The sequence below is a fragment of the Sorex fumeus genome, unplaced genomic scaffold, assembly GCF_029834395.1.
Source record: "Sorex fumeus unplaced genomic scaffold, SorFum_2.1 ptg000047l, whole genome shotgun sequence".
NCBI classification, from domain to species: Eukaryota; Metazoa; Chordata; class Mammalia; order Eulipotyphla; family Soricidae; genus Sorex; species Sorex fumeus.
The window spans coordinates 6,411,695-6,426,439 of record NW_026606104.1 but is presented as its reverse complement, the minus strand read 5'-3'; the positions used below and the strand labels follow the sequence as shown (position 1 = coordinate 6,426,439).

General features: G+C 43.0%; 1 protein-coding gene across 1 annotated transcript in view; it reads left to right on the top strand.

Moving 5' to 3' along the window:
• The window catches only part of FCRL5 (Fc receptor like 5), a 41,935-nt gene that overhangs the window by 581 nt on the left and 26,609 nt on the right, over positions 1-14,745 (top strand). The window contains exons 2-3 of the mRNA XM_056122814.1: positions 3,933-4,187; positions 4,776-5,060. Coding sequence (XP_055978789.1) covers positions 3,933-4,187; positions 4,776-5,060 — 540 coding nt within the window. The remainder of the gene's footprint in view (positions 1-3,932; positions 4,188-4,775; positions 5,061-14,745) is intronic.

Sequence of the window (14,745 nt, the reverse complement as noted above, 5' to 3'; positions counted from 1 at the left end):
GTTGTTTTTCTAGTTATGATGTTATTCATCCCATGAGTAAGGAAGCAGGACAGTAGCAAGGAGCATAGAAAATGTTTATCCTTGTCGAACTGGCTATTTTTCTTTCAAGAATTTACCTACTGATGGGTCTGGGGAGATAACTCAGGGGACTGGGACTCATGAGTAGGAATCCAAGTTCAAGTCCCAGCAGCACATGACTGCCAGGTGTGCCTTTGATGGCCCCAGCACTGCCACCCTACGAAACACAGCAAAGCCTGAATATTGAACTGTGTGGCACACTTGACTGGGTATCACTAGAAGTGACCTTGACGCAAGAGCAATACTCAAAATGATGCTGGGATCTTAAATGGTCAATTAAAGAAACACATTAGAAAAACCCAAGTTTTCATGCAGCAAATAAGTGGGATAAAGAAATTGTGTGTTCCCCTTTGTTACAGAGCAGATTCTTTTTACTGAGTTTCCTCCTTCCCCATCCCCCCCCTCTGAGTGCCTAAAGCCTGTCTTCTGAGGAAGTCTGCCAGCTAGACACTGCCCCTTAGGTGCAGGTTGAATTGTTTCTCAGGGTTTTCAGAATACCAACAACTATGCTAGTGAGCACACAATAGCTTGCTGTCTCGAACTTCATAGGACATATGCTTAGGACACTATGCAATGAACCAATGGACTCATATATCATTGGCAATCCAAGACTTCATGCTAATAGTAACTCATTCCTAGCCCAATCTACTGATCCTAGAGAACAAAACCCATAAGACTATGATAGTAGTAAAAATATCATAGAACCCTCACTTAGCACCAGAAGAGAGGAGGGTCAAGGATATCAAAGTTTCCCTGTAATCCTCAGTCAGAACTCAGAACAACAAACCAGAAATAGGAAATGTTCACTGGGATAGGTATGACATGGAAGGAAAAGGATAAAAGCTACAATCACTTTTATAACCCTCATAGAGGTTCTTCAGGGTAGGGGAGGCTTGGAGGGTTAAGTGCAAACATTTATTCTTAGATGGCAGAATATAACAGGGAAGCAAGCTCAGTGAGCGGAGATAATAATCCAGTGGGCTCTGTTAATTCCAAGTAGCTCTCTAATGTCTCAGATAATAACTTTAGATACACAATGACAAAAATGTTTATTGAGTTCAAAGTTTATATATATATATAAACCTTAGGCCAAAAGCAGCAGAAACATAGTAGCTTTTCAAAATCAGTGAACTCTAAGAGATAACATGTGAAAAACCTCTAGAAAATAATAAAATATGGAAAATAAGTCTTAAGGTAAATGAGTAGCACAATAGGGAACTATGGAATGACTTCAAAAAAAGCAATATGAAAACAGAGACCTAAGGAATAGGATGTGGAACTAAATGAAGAATCACTAGTCAAAGAATTTATGAAGGAGATTTTCCAAAACTAGTGAGTTAGCATACTCAGATTCAAGAGACCTGAAGGGGCCCAACCAAAAATTAATCAAGTGAGACTCTATAGGTCAGGAGATATAGTTTAAAAACTCAATGAAACAAATAACCTTACAAAGAATATTCTACTCAGGTATATTATATAGTCATTTTGATTTCAAGGAATGATATAAAGCTTTGTGGATAAGAAACAACCTGAAAACTTCATTGCCTTGAAATTACATTTGCAAGAAGAACTAACAGGGCTTTTCTAAAATATAAGAAATGGAGCTGGAGAGATAGTATAGAGAGTAAGATGCTTGCCTTGCACACAGCTGACCTGAGCTCAATACCCAGGACCCTGTAAACTTCCCTAAGCACTGTCAGGAGTGATACCTGAGCATAGCCAGGCATAAATCCTGAGAACTAATGGGTGAGCACCAATAAATAAGCAACAAACGTCATAGACTCTCATAAGTTCTACAAAAGGATAGCAATAAATTCCTTCATCTCAATAATCTCACTCAATGTCAATGATCTGAACTCACCAATCAAGAGATTCAGAGTGACAGGATGGACTGAAGAACTAAACACAACTTTATGCTATATACAATGATACATGAACAGTCAAAGTAAATGAAGGCTCAAAATCAAAGATTGTGAAACAATGTTCCAGGCAAATCATTCTCTTTAAAAGGTTGGGATATCCACATAAGACAGCCTACACTTCAAATTTTAAAAGGCTACAGAGGATGGGGACAGGTATTTCTTAATGATGAAGAATACAGATCATAAAGAACTCATTCATATATATCTATGCACCTAATGATGGGCCATCAAAATATTTAAAAGAACTGCTCTAGATCTGAAGGAAGAGATTGACAAGAAGTTAGTGTTTAGAGGACTTAACGCTCTTCTATCACTACTGAGTAGATCTCAACTGACAAAAACTCAATAGAAAAACACTAGTAAAGGTAAAAGGTAAAGGCCCTCCCGTTGATCGTCGATTTGCTCGAGCGGGCCCAGTAACGTCTCCATTGGAGACTTTGTTGTTACTGTGTCTGGCATATGAAAAATACTAGTATTGAAAACAAATTGAAAAAGATATAGAGGGCCCTTCCTCCCCCTAAAAAATGAACTAACATTCTTGTCCAGCACATATAGTACCTTCTCCACGATTGATCACATGTTGAGTCACAAAACATATCTCCATAAAATCAAGAAGATAGAAATCATGTCAATCATATTCTTGGATCATGATGCCTTAAGAATGGAAATTAGTCACAAACAAAAATGAGGAAAAAACTCAAATACTTGGAAGTTAAACAGCTTAATACTAAATCACTGATAAGTTGAAGAGGAAATCAGAGAAGAAATTCAACGATTCATGGAATCAAAGGAGACATGATTTACTGACACTTATGGGACAGAGCAAAATCAGTATTAGGAGGAAGTTCATAGCAATACAATAATTCATTAGGAACAAAGAAAGGTACTAAAATAAATAACTTTTAATCACAGCTTAAGGTGCTAGAAAAAGATAACAATCTTGCTATTATCAATATAAATGTGATCTGAGGATGCTAATGGCAGGAGGATTCCGATACTCAGGCCGTGGTTATGGTGTAGCAGGACTTCAGCATTGTAACTAATTGCTAATTAATTTAAAAAAGAAAACACAGGAAGGTAGAGAAATAATAGGAGTTTAGACACTTGCCTTGTTTGTGATCAACTCTAGCTCAAATACCCCTAGCACTGCCAGGAGGATCCTTGAGCACAGAGCCAGTAATAATTCCTGAGCACAGTGAGTGTACTGGGGGGGCGGGGGGCGGGGAGGATGGCAGGTACACCCACCAAATAAAACAAGACAAGTTATAGAAACAAAGTAAAAACAAATTAAATACATAACTACAATTGAAGAAATACTTTGCGGTCATTGAAAAAACTCAGGTTCAACAATGATAATAATGACAGAAAAGGTTTTCATAGCAGTGTAAGTGAAAAGAAAGTTATTATATAATTATACAAATATTTATAGTTCATAAAAAGAAATTTTAAGATTTTCACATGCATGTGCATGGAAAAGCACTGTAGCACTGTCACCCCGTTGTTCATCGATTTGCTCGAGCAGCCACCAGTAACATCTCCATTATGAGACTTGTTCTGTTTTTGGCATATTGAATACGCCATGGAAAGCTTGCCAGGCTCTGTCATGCGGACGGGATACTCTCCGTAGCTTGCAGGTCTCTCAGAGAGGGATGGAGGAATCGAACCCAGGTCAGCCATGTGCAAGGCAAACGCTCTACCCGCTGTGCAGAGAACTGGAAATATGTATGTCAAAATTTCAATGACAGGAGACTTTTATTAATATTCTGATGGCTGAATTTCCTCAAGTCACTTGTATTAATTTTACTTAAGAAAAATTATAATTGCTTTAAGAATTCCATTTCTTGATATTCATTCCAATTAAATCTACTTGGAATAGTAATGAGAAGGAAGGGAGTTGATGGGATGAAACTAGCGGTCTTGTGTTTCCTACAGATGACCTGATCCTGCAGACTCCGTACTCTGTGTTTGAAGCAGACTCAGTGGTTCTGAGATGCCGAGAAAAGACAGAAGCAGCGGTGAGATCTGTGAAATTACACAGGAATGAGAAATTTCTTGCCAATCTTAAAAAAGGCTTTGAATACCACATTAAGCAGGCAAGTCTGAAGGACAATGGTTCTTATCGCTGTATTGGAATTAAGAATGGTCATCACCTTGTCAGTTCAAAGGCAGTTGAACTCCAAGTCCAAGGTAAAGTTTTCAGCATTTGTGAAGTAGGTTTGTCACAAAGAATATCCCTAAAGTTGTAGAACAGGGTCAGATGGAATGTTGTTGAACTGCAATATGTATTCCTTCAGGAATAGAGGACATGGAGCAATGCTTCAGGCGAAAAAATATTAAGAATTCTGAGGATGTTGCCATCTCTTTCATTGTCTGCTTTTGAAAGCTTTGCTTGTTTGTGCTAAAGATGAGCTCCTGAGCAGTTCAGAGCCTCACCACTTGAGAACTGTTGTGATTTTTTCTTTTTTTCTCTATTTTTATTAATTAATTTCTTTTTACAGAGCTGTTAGTGTTTGGGTTTCAGCCATACAATGTTTTAACACCCATTCCTCCACCAGTGTAATTTACCATCACCAGCACCAGTGCCCCAGTTTCCCTCCCACCCCTCTAAGCCCCCATCCCACCCCTCCCTGCCTCTATGGCAAGCACCTCTCTCTCTCTCTCTCTCTCTCTCTCTCTCTCTCTCTCTCTCTCTCTCTCTCTCTCTCTCTCCGTTTTGGCATTATGGTTTGCAATACAGATGCTGAAAGTTTATCAGGTTGTTATTTTTCTCTCCAGAACTCTTTCCAGATCCTGTGCTGACATTCAGCGCCCTCAAGCCCATTGAAGGGAGCCCCGTGATCCTGACCTGTAAGACTTATCTCCCTCCACAAAGGTCAGATGTCCAGCTCCAGTTCAACTTTCAGAGTGATGCTCAAATCCTATGGTCAGGCTGGAGAAAATCCCCAGAATTTCATATCATTTCTGTGTGGAGAAAAAAACCTGCAGCTTACTGGTGTGAGATCCAGACACAAACTATTTCTGTCAGGAAAAAAAGCCAGAAATCCTACATGTATACGCAGAGTGAGTGCTGGAGTATTCTGATATTTGCCATAACTGGTAAAAGATAGGCAGAGCTGCAAATTACCTGGGAAAGCTGGTATTGCCTAGGAATGCTGGTTAATGTGGATGCAGAAAGGAAGTCTTACAAGAGAAGAAACCCAATTCTGTGAAGATTTTAAGAGAGCTTAGAACCAGGAACATCCAAGAGAAATGGAGTTACTTTCCTCTCAAATCCATGAGATATTGTTCTCTTGTTTCTTCTGAAGTTTCTCTTTTTTGTAACACCTCCCACACACACACACACCCCATCCCCAGCTAGGTCCATAGAGAAGCAATGGGAAGTGGCAGAGTCCTTCAACTTAAATAAATAATCAGAGTCCTGGAATATCAGACTCCTAGATCATAGTAAATAAAAGCAAGAAGGGAGAGAATTTAGGGTGAATAAATAGTTCCAAGTTGAAATCACTAGGGATAGTAGTATACTTTATTGCCTCTCCCTAAGCTTCTGGAATTCTATCGGTCCTCAAGCATAAATGCTAGCCATTATATCCTGACTAAATGTGCCATTCTTAAAGTCTACTTAAGCATTGGAAGAGATACATAGTCCAGTTTTCACAACTTCATAAGGGAAGGAAATGAAAATAGAAGACTTCCCTATAATTTTCTCCTCATTCCTAAAAAAGTCTATAACTGGACACTACCTCCACTACCCAGCTGCCGCCACACTCCAGGATGCTTTCTGGGCCCTTGTGGCCGCTTTGCGGCCACGTGACACATCATAAGACACTAAATACCCATCTTCCGTACCAATTGCCGTACCATATTTGATAGGGTTCAAATATGGTAACACCTACGAGGGCGATTAGAGGTCGCCCCAAAATCCTCTATCCCTCTCGGAAAGACTGGCAAGCTACCGAGAGTATTCTGCCCGCACGGAAAAGCCTGGCAAGCTATCCATTGTGTATTCGATATGCCAAAACCAGTAACTACAACTGGTCTCATTCACCTGACCCTGAAGGCTTCACCGATATGACAGCACTGAGAAGGATGAGAAAGGAGAGGCCGATAAAATCTCAAGGCCGAACTAGGCTGCCACAGCGAAGGAAGACAAAAATGATCGTCCGTACTTTCAATGCACGTATGCTAGCATCAGATGCATCCATCGAGGACCTGATGGTACAAGTGCAAAAGATCAAGTACAACATTATTGGTCTGACTGAGACAAGAAAGCACGAATCTCATCATACCGTTTTCGACACTGGAGAAGAATTGCTCCTCGGAACATGCGATAAAAGAGGTGTCGGAGGCGTCGGTGTCCTTGTCAACACAAACTTGGCCATGAGCATTGATTCATTTGAATGCCTAACAACCCGAATCGGACGTTTACATTTGAATAGATGTGGCTCACTGCCAGCAGTTTCTATCTTCTTTGTCTACGCACCAACATCTCATTATGATGAAAGAGAAATCGAGAAGTTCTACATGGAGCTGGAGAAGTTCTATAAAGAAGACCACACCTTCTACAAGATCATTGTGGGTGATTTTAATGCCAAGATAGGACCGAGAAGATCAGTTGAAGAACTTAACATCGGGACCCATGGCCTAGAATGGAACGAACAGGGTGAGAGACTGTCTGAGTTCATCATGTCGACCAAGACCATCCATGGTAACTCACAGTTCCAGAAGGTTGAATCTAAACATTGGACATGGGAGTCTCCCGGTGGACGATTCCACAACGAAATAGACCACATCATCACAGATCACAGATCATCCTGTTATTCGTCAATTGCCTCGAGCAGGCCCCAGTAATACCTCCTTCATCCTAGCCCTGAGATTATATTCAAGGCTCTTTAGGAGAATGAGACCCATCATTGTTACTGGTATTTGGCATATTGGGTACGACACAGGGAGTTTGCCAGACTCTGCCGTGTGGGCAGGTTACATTCGGGAGCCTGCCAGTTTGTCAAAGTAGGAATGAGATGTCATAATAAAATGTCGCGCGACCACAAATGCGGCCACGCGGTTCCGGGATCTGGTTTTTATAGTCTCTGAGTCTTGGCCGCTGATGGGATTACACGGCGCCAGGGGGCCAGTTGGTGGGTGTGACCCCCGCCTACTGGAATTTGGAGGAACTGGGTGGAGGATGCTCGACTCCAATCCGAGTAGGCTTGGAGATCTCGGCCCTGGAACCCACGTGGCTTTGTCCCTCTGCCGGTACCTTCAGGTCTGTGGAGAGTGGTCTCAGCATGGCGGTGTCTGGTTCTGAAGATCGTCGGCTGCCAGAGACCTGGTCGGGGCGGGGAGGAAAGCTCAACCCGCTCCCTCCAAGGGGCCACGGCGAGGAACAGCCAGGCGCGGGGGCAGGAGACTGCACTGTTCTCCCTGCGGGATCTGGTTTTTATAGTCTCTGAGTCTGTGGACGATTCCACAACGAAATAGACCACATCACATTCAATCAAAGTTTTGCCTGACCGATGTCGCTGTTGTCCCAAAATTCCGAATGGGATCGGACCACCGTCTCCTTCGTGCAAAATTCTACTTCACGGAGCGGGAGAAAGGGCTGCAAAGTTTAAAAAGAGAACTCCCAGAACTCATTGAGGTTTCTCAGGAGTTCAAGATGCTGCTCTGTCTAACATTCATTGATTTAAAGAAGGCCTTTGATTCTGTTGAGATGGAAGCGGTCATTGAAGCCCTAGCCAATCTGGGCATTCAAGCTCAATATATCAAGATCTTCCGTGAGCTGTATTGCGGATTCACTACCAGGATCTCACCATTCTACAAAGAAGTAATCAACGATGTCAAGAGAGGGGTTTGGCAGGGTGATACCATTTCACCGAAACTCTTCAGTGCCACCCTCAAAAACATCATGCGACAACTGGAATGGGAAGGAATGGGAGTGAAGATAGATGGTCGGCAATTACACCACCTCAGCTTTGCTGATGACATGGTTTTAATAACACCAAACATCAGCCAAGCGGCACAAATGCTGGCCGACTTTGACCATGAGTGTGGAAAGGTCGATCTACAGCTGAATCTTACGAAGACAATGTTTATGAGAAACAGTCTCATTCCTGACGCCCCATTCTCTCTCAATGGAATGACCATCTCCGAATGCAACAGCTATGTGTACCTAGGTCTAGAAGCCAACATGACAAATGACCTGGCACCCGAGCTGCACAGGAGGAAGAGAGCGGCTTGAAACGCCTTCAAGAGTGTCGAAGAAATAGCTAAGAGGACGAAGAACCTCCGGCTCCGGGCACATCTCTTTGATTCCACTGTTCTTCCTGCATTAACATATGCCTCAGAGACCTGGGCCCTACGCAAACAAGATGAGAACGCTATTCAGGTTCCCAAAGAAGAATAGAAAGAGCTATGCTTGGAATATCATGTTTCACTCAAATGAGAGAACGAATCCGGAGTTCTGACATCCATCGACAATCAAGAATCAGGGACGCTGTCTCGTTTGCCAAAGTGTCAAAAATCAGATGGGCTGGTCACGTAATGAGATTTAAAGACGACCGCTGGACTAAAGTTGTTACCGACTGGATTCCACGGGGTGTCAAAAGACCGCGTGGCCGCCCACCTACCAAATGGTCAGACTTCTTCATCAAGGTCATGAATGATCGGTTTGAGGCTCTTCATGTTCCCAGAGCGAACAGATGCCATTGGGCTACACTAGCACACGACAGGGACAAATGGAGACGTTACTGGTGCCCGCTCAAGCGAATCGACGACTAACGGGTAGTTAAGTGATTGAGTGAAATAAAAATAATTGAACCACGTGCACCGCCCCTCCACCCCCCACCATATCAACAGGCACGCTCTCATCTCTGACAGTATGATATCCTGCATTTAACCTCTCACACCCATGTGAATATTCAGAGACATAAAAGCCTCAGGTGCCACTCTGGTTCCACTACCAGTTCTGATTCAGAAACATAGAGTGTGGACTAGACCTATGTCCTCCTGGCCAGGCCTTCTTCCTCCTCTCTGCTGCCTTCCATCCAGCTCTTCATTCCCTGCCTCTCCCCTCCTTTCTCTATGGCCTTGCTCCCTGCCTCTGCATCAGCTCTATCAGACCATCCTCTGGCCCCCTGCTCCACAATTGCTGGTGTCAGCTCCTTGAGCATGTCCTGTCAGAATAAAATCCCCTGTGGGAGATCTAGGAGGCCTTGGCCAAATTCTTGGGGTATCCAAGAGCAGAGGCTCTGGAAGGGCACTTTTAGGAGAGACATACCTCATTCAGACCTCCTAAGAAGGTCATGGAGCCCTCCTACACACACACACACACACACACACACACACACACACACACACACAGAAAAAATGAATGTGCTTTAGAAAAGAAATCAGAACCCAGAGTAGGAATGGCTCAGGCCATCAAGATGAGAATGGCTCAGGCCATCAAGGTGAGATCAGCAGCACAATCTCCAGACCCTGCACCAGTCTGTCTTCACTGGGGCACCTTGGAGGGGGGCAGGTTGAGTTTCCTTCCCTGCCCCAAGTAGAACCCTGGCAGCCAAAAACCTTCAGAACACATCAGCACAGCCATGCTTCAGGCCACTTTCCATGTGCTCGGAAAAGACCGCATGGCCGCCCACCTACCAGATGGTCAGACTTCTTCATCAAGATCATGAACGATCAGTTTGAGACTCTTCATGTTCCTAGAGCGAACAGATGCCATTGGACTACACTAGCACGCAACAGGGACAAATGGAGATGTTACTGGCGCCCACTCGAGCAAATCGACGATTAACGCGAAGTTAAGTGATTAAGTGATTTAGTGACTGGTTTTCTAAACTGCCTAGATTTATTAATCTGTTCTCTGAAAATAGGCCACTGGTTTAGGGAAGGTCAATTTGGAGAAAGTAGGGAGAGTATCACCAACATTTTTAACAAAAAATTACTATAGAAGTATGAATGCACTCTCCCTTCCTTTCCACACATAACTGATTAAACCCCAGCTTCAAGTTTAATGTTTAATTCATTTCTTTGTTTAGGTGTCTTACCTTTTTTTTGTTTTGTTTTTCTGGTTTTTTTTTAATAACCCCAGGGTGGCTTAAAGGGTATTTCCCAAAATTATCTTTATCTGACTATGCCTGGCTGAAGTATAGAACACTTTCATCTCAGATTTTCCCACTTAGGGGGGCTGTCCCGGGTTCAAAACCTCTGACTAGCTTTAAGACTAAAGGTACTTAGAAGTTTAGCTCAGACCAGAGACAAATCAATGTACTGAATACATGCTTTGCATGCAGCTGAACCCCAAATACCACTGGAAATGAGAACAACTACAAATTAAGGAACTGAGAATAGCCCCTGAAAATTGCCAGGTATGGCTCAAAAGTAAAAAAAAATTAAAAATGAATTAAGGGCAAGTTTACTGTATATGCCAATGATTTACTTCCACCCAGTCACTGCAGTATTGCAATTGCCACAGCTCTAGGACAAGCCCCTCATCATTTCTTTGTCTCTTTTTCCTCTCATACCCCTTCCCTCAGCAATGTAAAGCAAGATCATAGAGTTTTCCTGTCCCCCTTTTCACTATATCACTCCAACAATATCACTCTTGAACACTGAACATAATCTTTGGAATAACCGACTCATGGGGTCAATAGGACGTATCGGATGATGGAAATACTTGGTTTGTTCCTTGTGCTCAATGTGCTATATGATCATTAGAAGCCACTGGGCACCAGTATCCTCCTCTTGCTTCCCTTTCCCAAAAAACAAACCCAGTTTCACACAGATTGATTTTCCCCCTTGGATCAACAGATTTAATCCTTCCTAATATGGAACTTCTCTCCTATCATGAGGATTGATTGGAGTGCCTTATTTCACTTTTATTTATTTAGAAATTGTTGCCCACATCCAAATACGCACCTACCCAGTCATAGAGCTGGTGTTTGAAGGACAGGAACTGGTCCTCACATGCTCAGTAGATGGAGTCCCAGCACCCTTCCAAGTAGTGTGGCATAGAAGATAGGGTATGAAAAAAGAGATTGTGTCAAACTCGAAAGAATTAAAGATCTCCAAGGTGAAAATGAGTGATGCTGGAGAGTACTAGTAGGTAGCCTTGAAGGAACGCCTCTCTTTTGCCAGCAAACCAGTGGACAACATAGTGAAAGGCTGTTCCATACATCCTCTGACAAATGGGTTATCAGACTCAGTGAGACCACACACAGAAGGTCGAGTGCTAATACGGTTGATAAATACCAATAAGTTGATACTTTGGATAATCTATCAACTAGTCAGACATCAGCAGAGGGTGTTGATGGGTTGTTGGAGCTTTTGGAAATTGAGATTAGAGAAAAGGTTCAGTGACTGAAATGTCCAAACATCTTGTATTTGTGAATTCCTTTTTTGTTCCAGGGAAATGCCTTGGGAGAAAGCCTGAAATGATAGGATGTTAGCTCTGAAACTGGTCTGGGCTGCGTCATCACTCATCAGTCTCCTTGATTTAAGGATGTACAGGGCTCCTCTCTGACTGTTTCACCTTCCCCCCTCTGTCCCTGTAACATACCCTTTTCTTCCACTGATGGTATTCAGGTCACATATCACACAAGAATGTGGTAGTTTGCTTGGGAATTCAGAATGACTCTCACCCAATCCTGTATCAGATTTTTATTGAGACCCCTAGAGAAGGTCAGTCAGTCTCTCCACCCCTACAACACACTAGGAATGACTTTTAAGCCTGGATAATGGCTGAGGAAAGACTACCACCATCCATCGGTGAGTTAGCTCAAAACCAAGATTTTCTTTCAAAATCTGGAGAACTCCAGCTACAGTGAATCATAGGTTTTGACTCAGGCCTTTGCTTAGAAATTCTGAGTACCAGGCTGGAGCAATAGAACAGTGGGTAGGGCGTTTGCCTTGCACGCAGCCGACATAGGTTTGATTCCCAGCAACCCATATGGTCCCCTGAGCACCGCTAGGAGTAATTCCTGAGTGCATGAACCAGGAGTAACCTCTGTGCATCGCCGGGTGTGACCCAAAAAGCAAAAGAAAGAAAGAAAGAAAGAAAGAAAGAAAGAAAGAAAGAAAGACAGACAGACAGACAGACAGACAGACAGAAAGAAAGAAAGAAAGAAAGAAAGAAAGAAAGAAAGAAATTCTGAGTGCCTTCTATACTACACTCTCAGAAACTCTGGAATTCCTGTGAGTAAATCATAAATAGGAACATTCACAGTCTGATTAAAAAAAAAAAAACTCTCTTAGCATTACTCCACAGCAATCTCTGGTGATAGAGAAATTACAGACATCACTTTTACTTTGTTGAGGTGATAGTCAGTCTTGATTTTTCTGTTAATAAACAAAAGTTTAACCATCTCTACTTTGAGGTCTTTTACTACCACACACACACACACACACACACACACACACACACACACAATCTCTGCTCACCTTCTTTCTACTTCTTTATCTAGTCATCTGTATTAGTCCACTGTGGCTATCATCACAAAATATCATGGACTGAACAGCTAAAACAACTGAGATTCCTTTTCTCACAATTCTTGAAGCTGGGAATCTAAAATAACAGATTAGTGAATGGGTGTGTATTGAGGACATTCATTTCCAGTATAAGACCTTTCATGCGTGTACAAGGAGGTGGAGAAATCTCTAATGTGTCTTCCTCTTCTTACAACACCATACTATCTGATTTTAGAACAATACTTATTATGTTGATCACTTGACATCCTGTTACTCATCGACTTGCTTTAGCGGGCACCAGTAACATCTCCATTCATCCCTGTTGCGTGCCTAGTGTAGCCTAATGGTGTCTGCAAGCTCCAGGAACATGAAGAGCCTCAAACCAATCATTCAGGGTCTTGACAAAGAAGTCTGACCATCTCATAGGTGGGCGGCTACGCAATCTTTTGATGTCCCGTGGAATCCAGCTGGAAATGGCTCTAGTCCAGCAGTCGTCTCCAAATTGCACTACAGGGCCAGTCCATCTGATTTTCAATGCCTTGGCAAACGAGACAGCGTCCCTGATTCTTGATCGACAGAGGAACTCAGGATTCTTTCTCTCACTTAAGTGAAGTGTGATACTCCAAGCATAGCTCTTTTGATTCCTCTTTTGGGAGACCCAAATAGCATTCTCATCCTGTTTTCATAGGTCCCAGGTCTCTGAGGCTTGGTTAATGCAGGAAGAACAGTGGAATCAAAGAGATGTGCCCAGAGCCAGAGGTTCTTCTTCCTCTTAGCTATTTCTTCAACTCTCTTGAAGGAGTACCAAGCTGCTCTCTTCCTTCTGTGCAACTCAGGTGCCAGGTCATTGATCATGTTGACTTCTCAACCTAGGTACACATAACTGTTGCATTCAGAGATGTTCATTCTGTTGAGAGTGAATGGAACATCAAGAATGAGACTGTTTCTCACAAACATTGTCTTCGTGAGAATCAGCCGTAGTCTGACCTTTCCACACAAAGTCGGCCAGCTTTGTGCCACTTGGCTGATGTTTGGTATTATTAGGATGATGTCATCAGCAAAGCAGAGGTGGTGTAGTTGCCAACCGTCTATCTTCACTCCCATTTCTTCCCATTCCAATCGTCGCATGACGTTTTCGAGGGTGGCACCGAAGAGTTTCAAGGAAATGGTATCACTCTACCGAACCCCTCTCTTGACATCAATGATCACCTCCCTGTAGAATGGTGAGATCCTGGTGGTGAATCCGTAATACAGCTCACAGAGGATCCTGATGTATTGAGTTTGAACGCCCTGTTTGGATAGGGCCTCGATGACCACTTCAGTCTCAACAGAATCAAAAGCCTTCTTTAAATCAATGAACATTAGACAGAGCGGCATCTTGAACTCCCGAGAAACCTCAATGAGCTTGGTTAATGTGTGGATATGGTTGCTCATGTTGAATCCTTTTCGGAACCCAGCTTGCTCGCATGATTGTCTTTCATCTAGTGCTCTGCCAATCCTATTCAGGATGACTCGAGTGAACAGCTTGTAGACAACAGACAACAGGCAGATCGGGTGACAATTGCCAATGTTGTGGATATCTCCCTTCTTATACAGTAGTACAGTCCTGCTGGTTTTCCAGCAGAAAAAGGGAAAGGAAACTTGCATTAAGACAGGTACCATGTGAAGATCTGAGTCAGTGTATTGATGAGTACTGACAGCAGGTTCTTCAGGTGTTCGACCTTGTCTAGGCCACTTGCTGTTCACGTTTTTACTAACAAAATGGTGTGTCAGATTTTAGAAGAGAGAATGTTGGGAACAACATGGATGGATCATACCTTGGAATTTCATATGTGGGCAGGTGGACATGGCTATCGAAGAGATCCGAGTAGAAGTCATGGATAATCTTCTCTATTGCCCTTCTCGAAGATGTGATAGATCCATCACGATGTCAAAGGGCAGTCATCTTGGTCTTGTAGTTGGTGAAGAACAGGTAGGAGTTGTGAATGCTTTTCCCAGCTTCTGCAGCATCTGCCAGCACTGCTGCTCTTCTCTCTTTGAGGTCTTCCTTTATCACTGCTCTGCACTGCATTGCGAGCTCAGACGTTCGCTTGCAGTTGCCTGAGACTCTCACCAAGCCACGTTGGCGAGTGGGCTCAAGAGTTTTTGAAGACAGGTGTATTTTTGTGGCTCTCTCTCTCTCTCGGCGTTCCTCACACAATCATGGAGGTGCTGAACCAGTCGGTCGTATTCTTTGTCAATGTTGTCAACAACAGTGTCTTCCCATGTTGCTGCAATA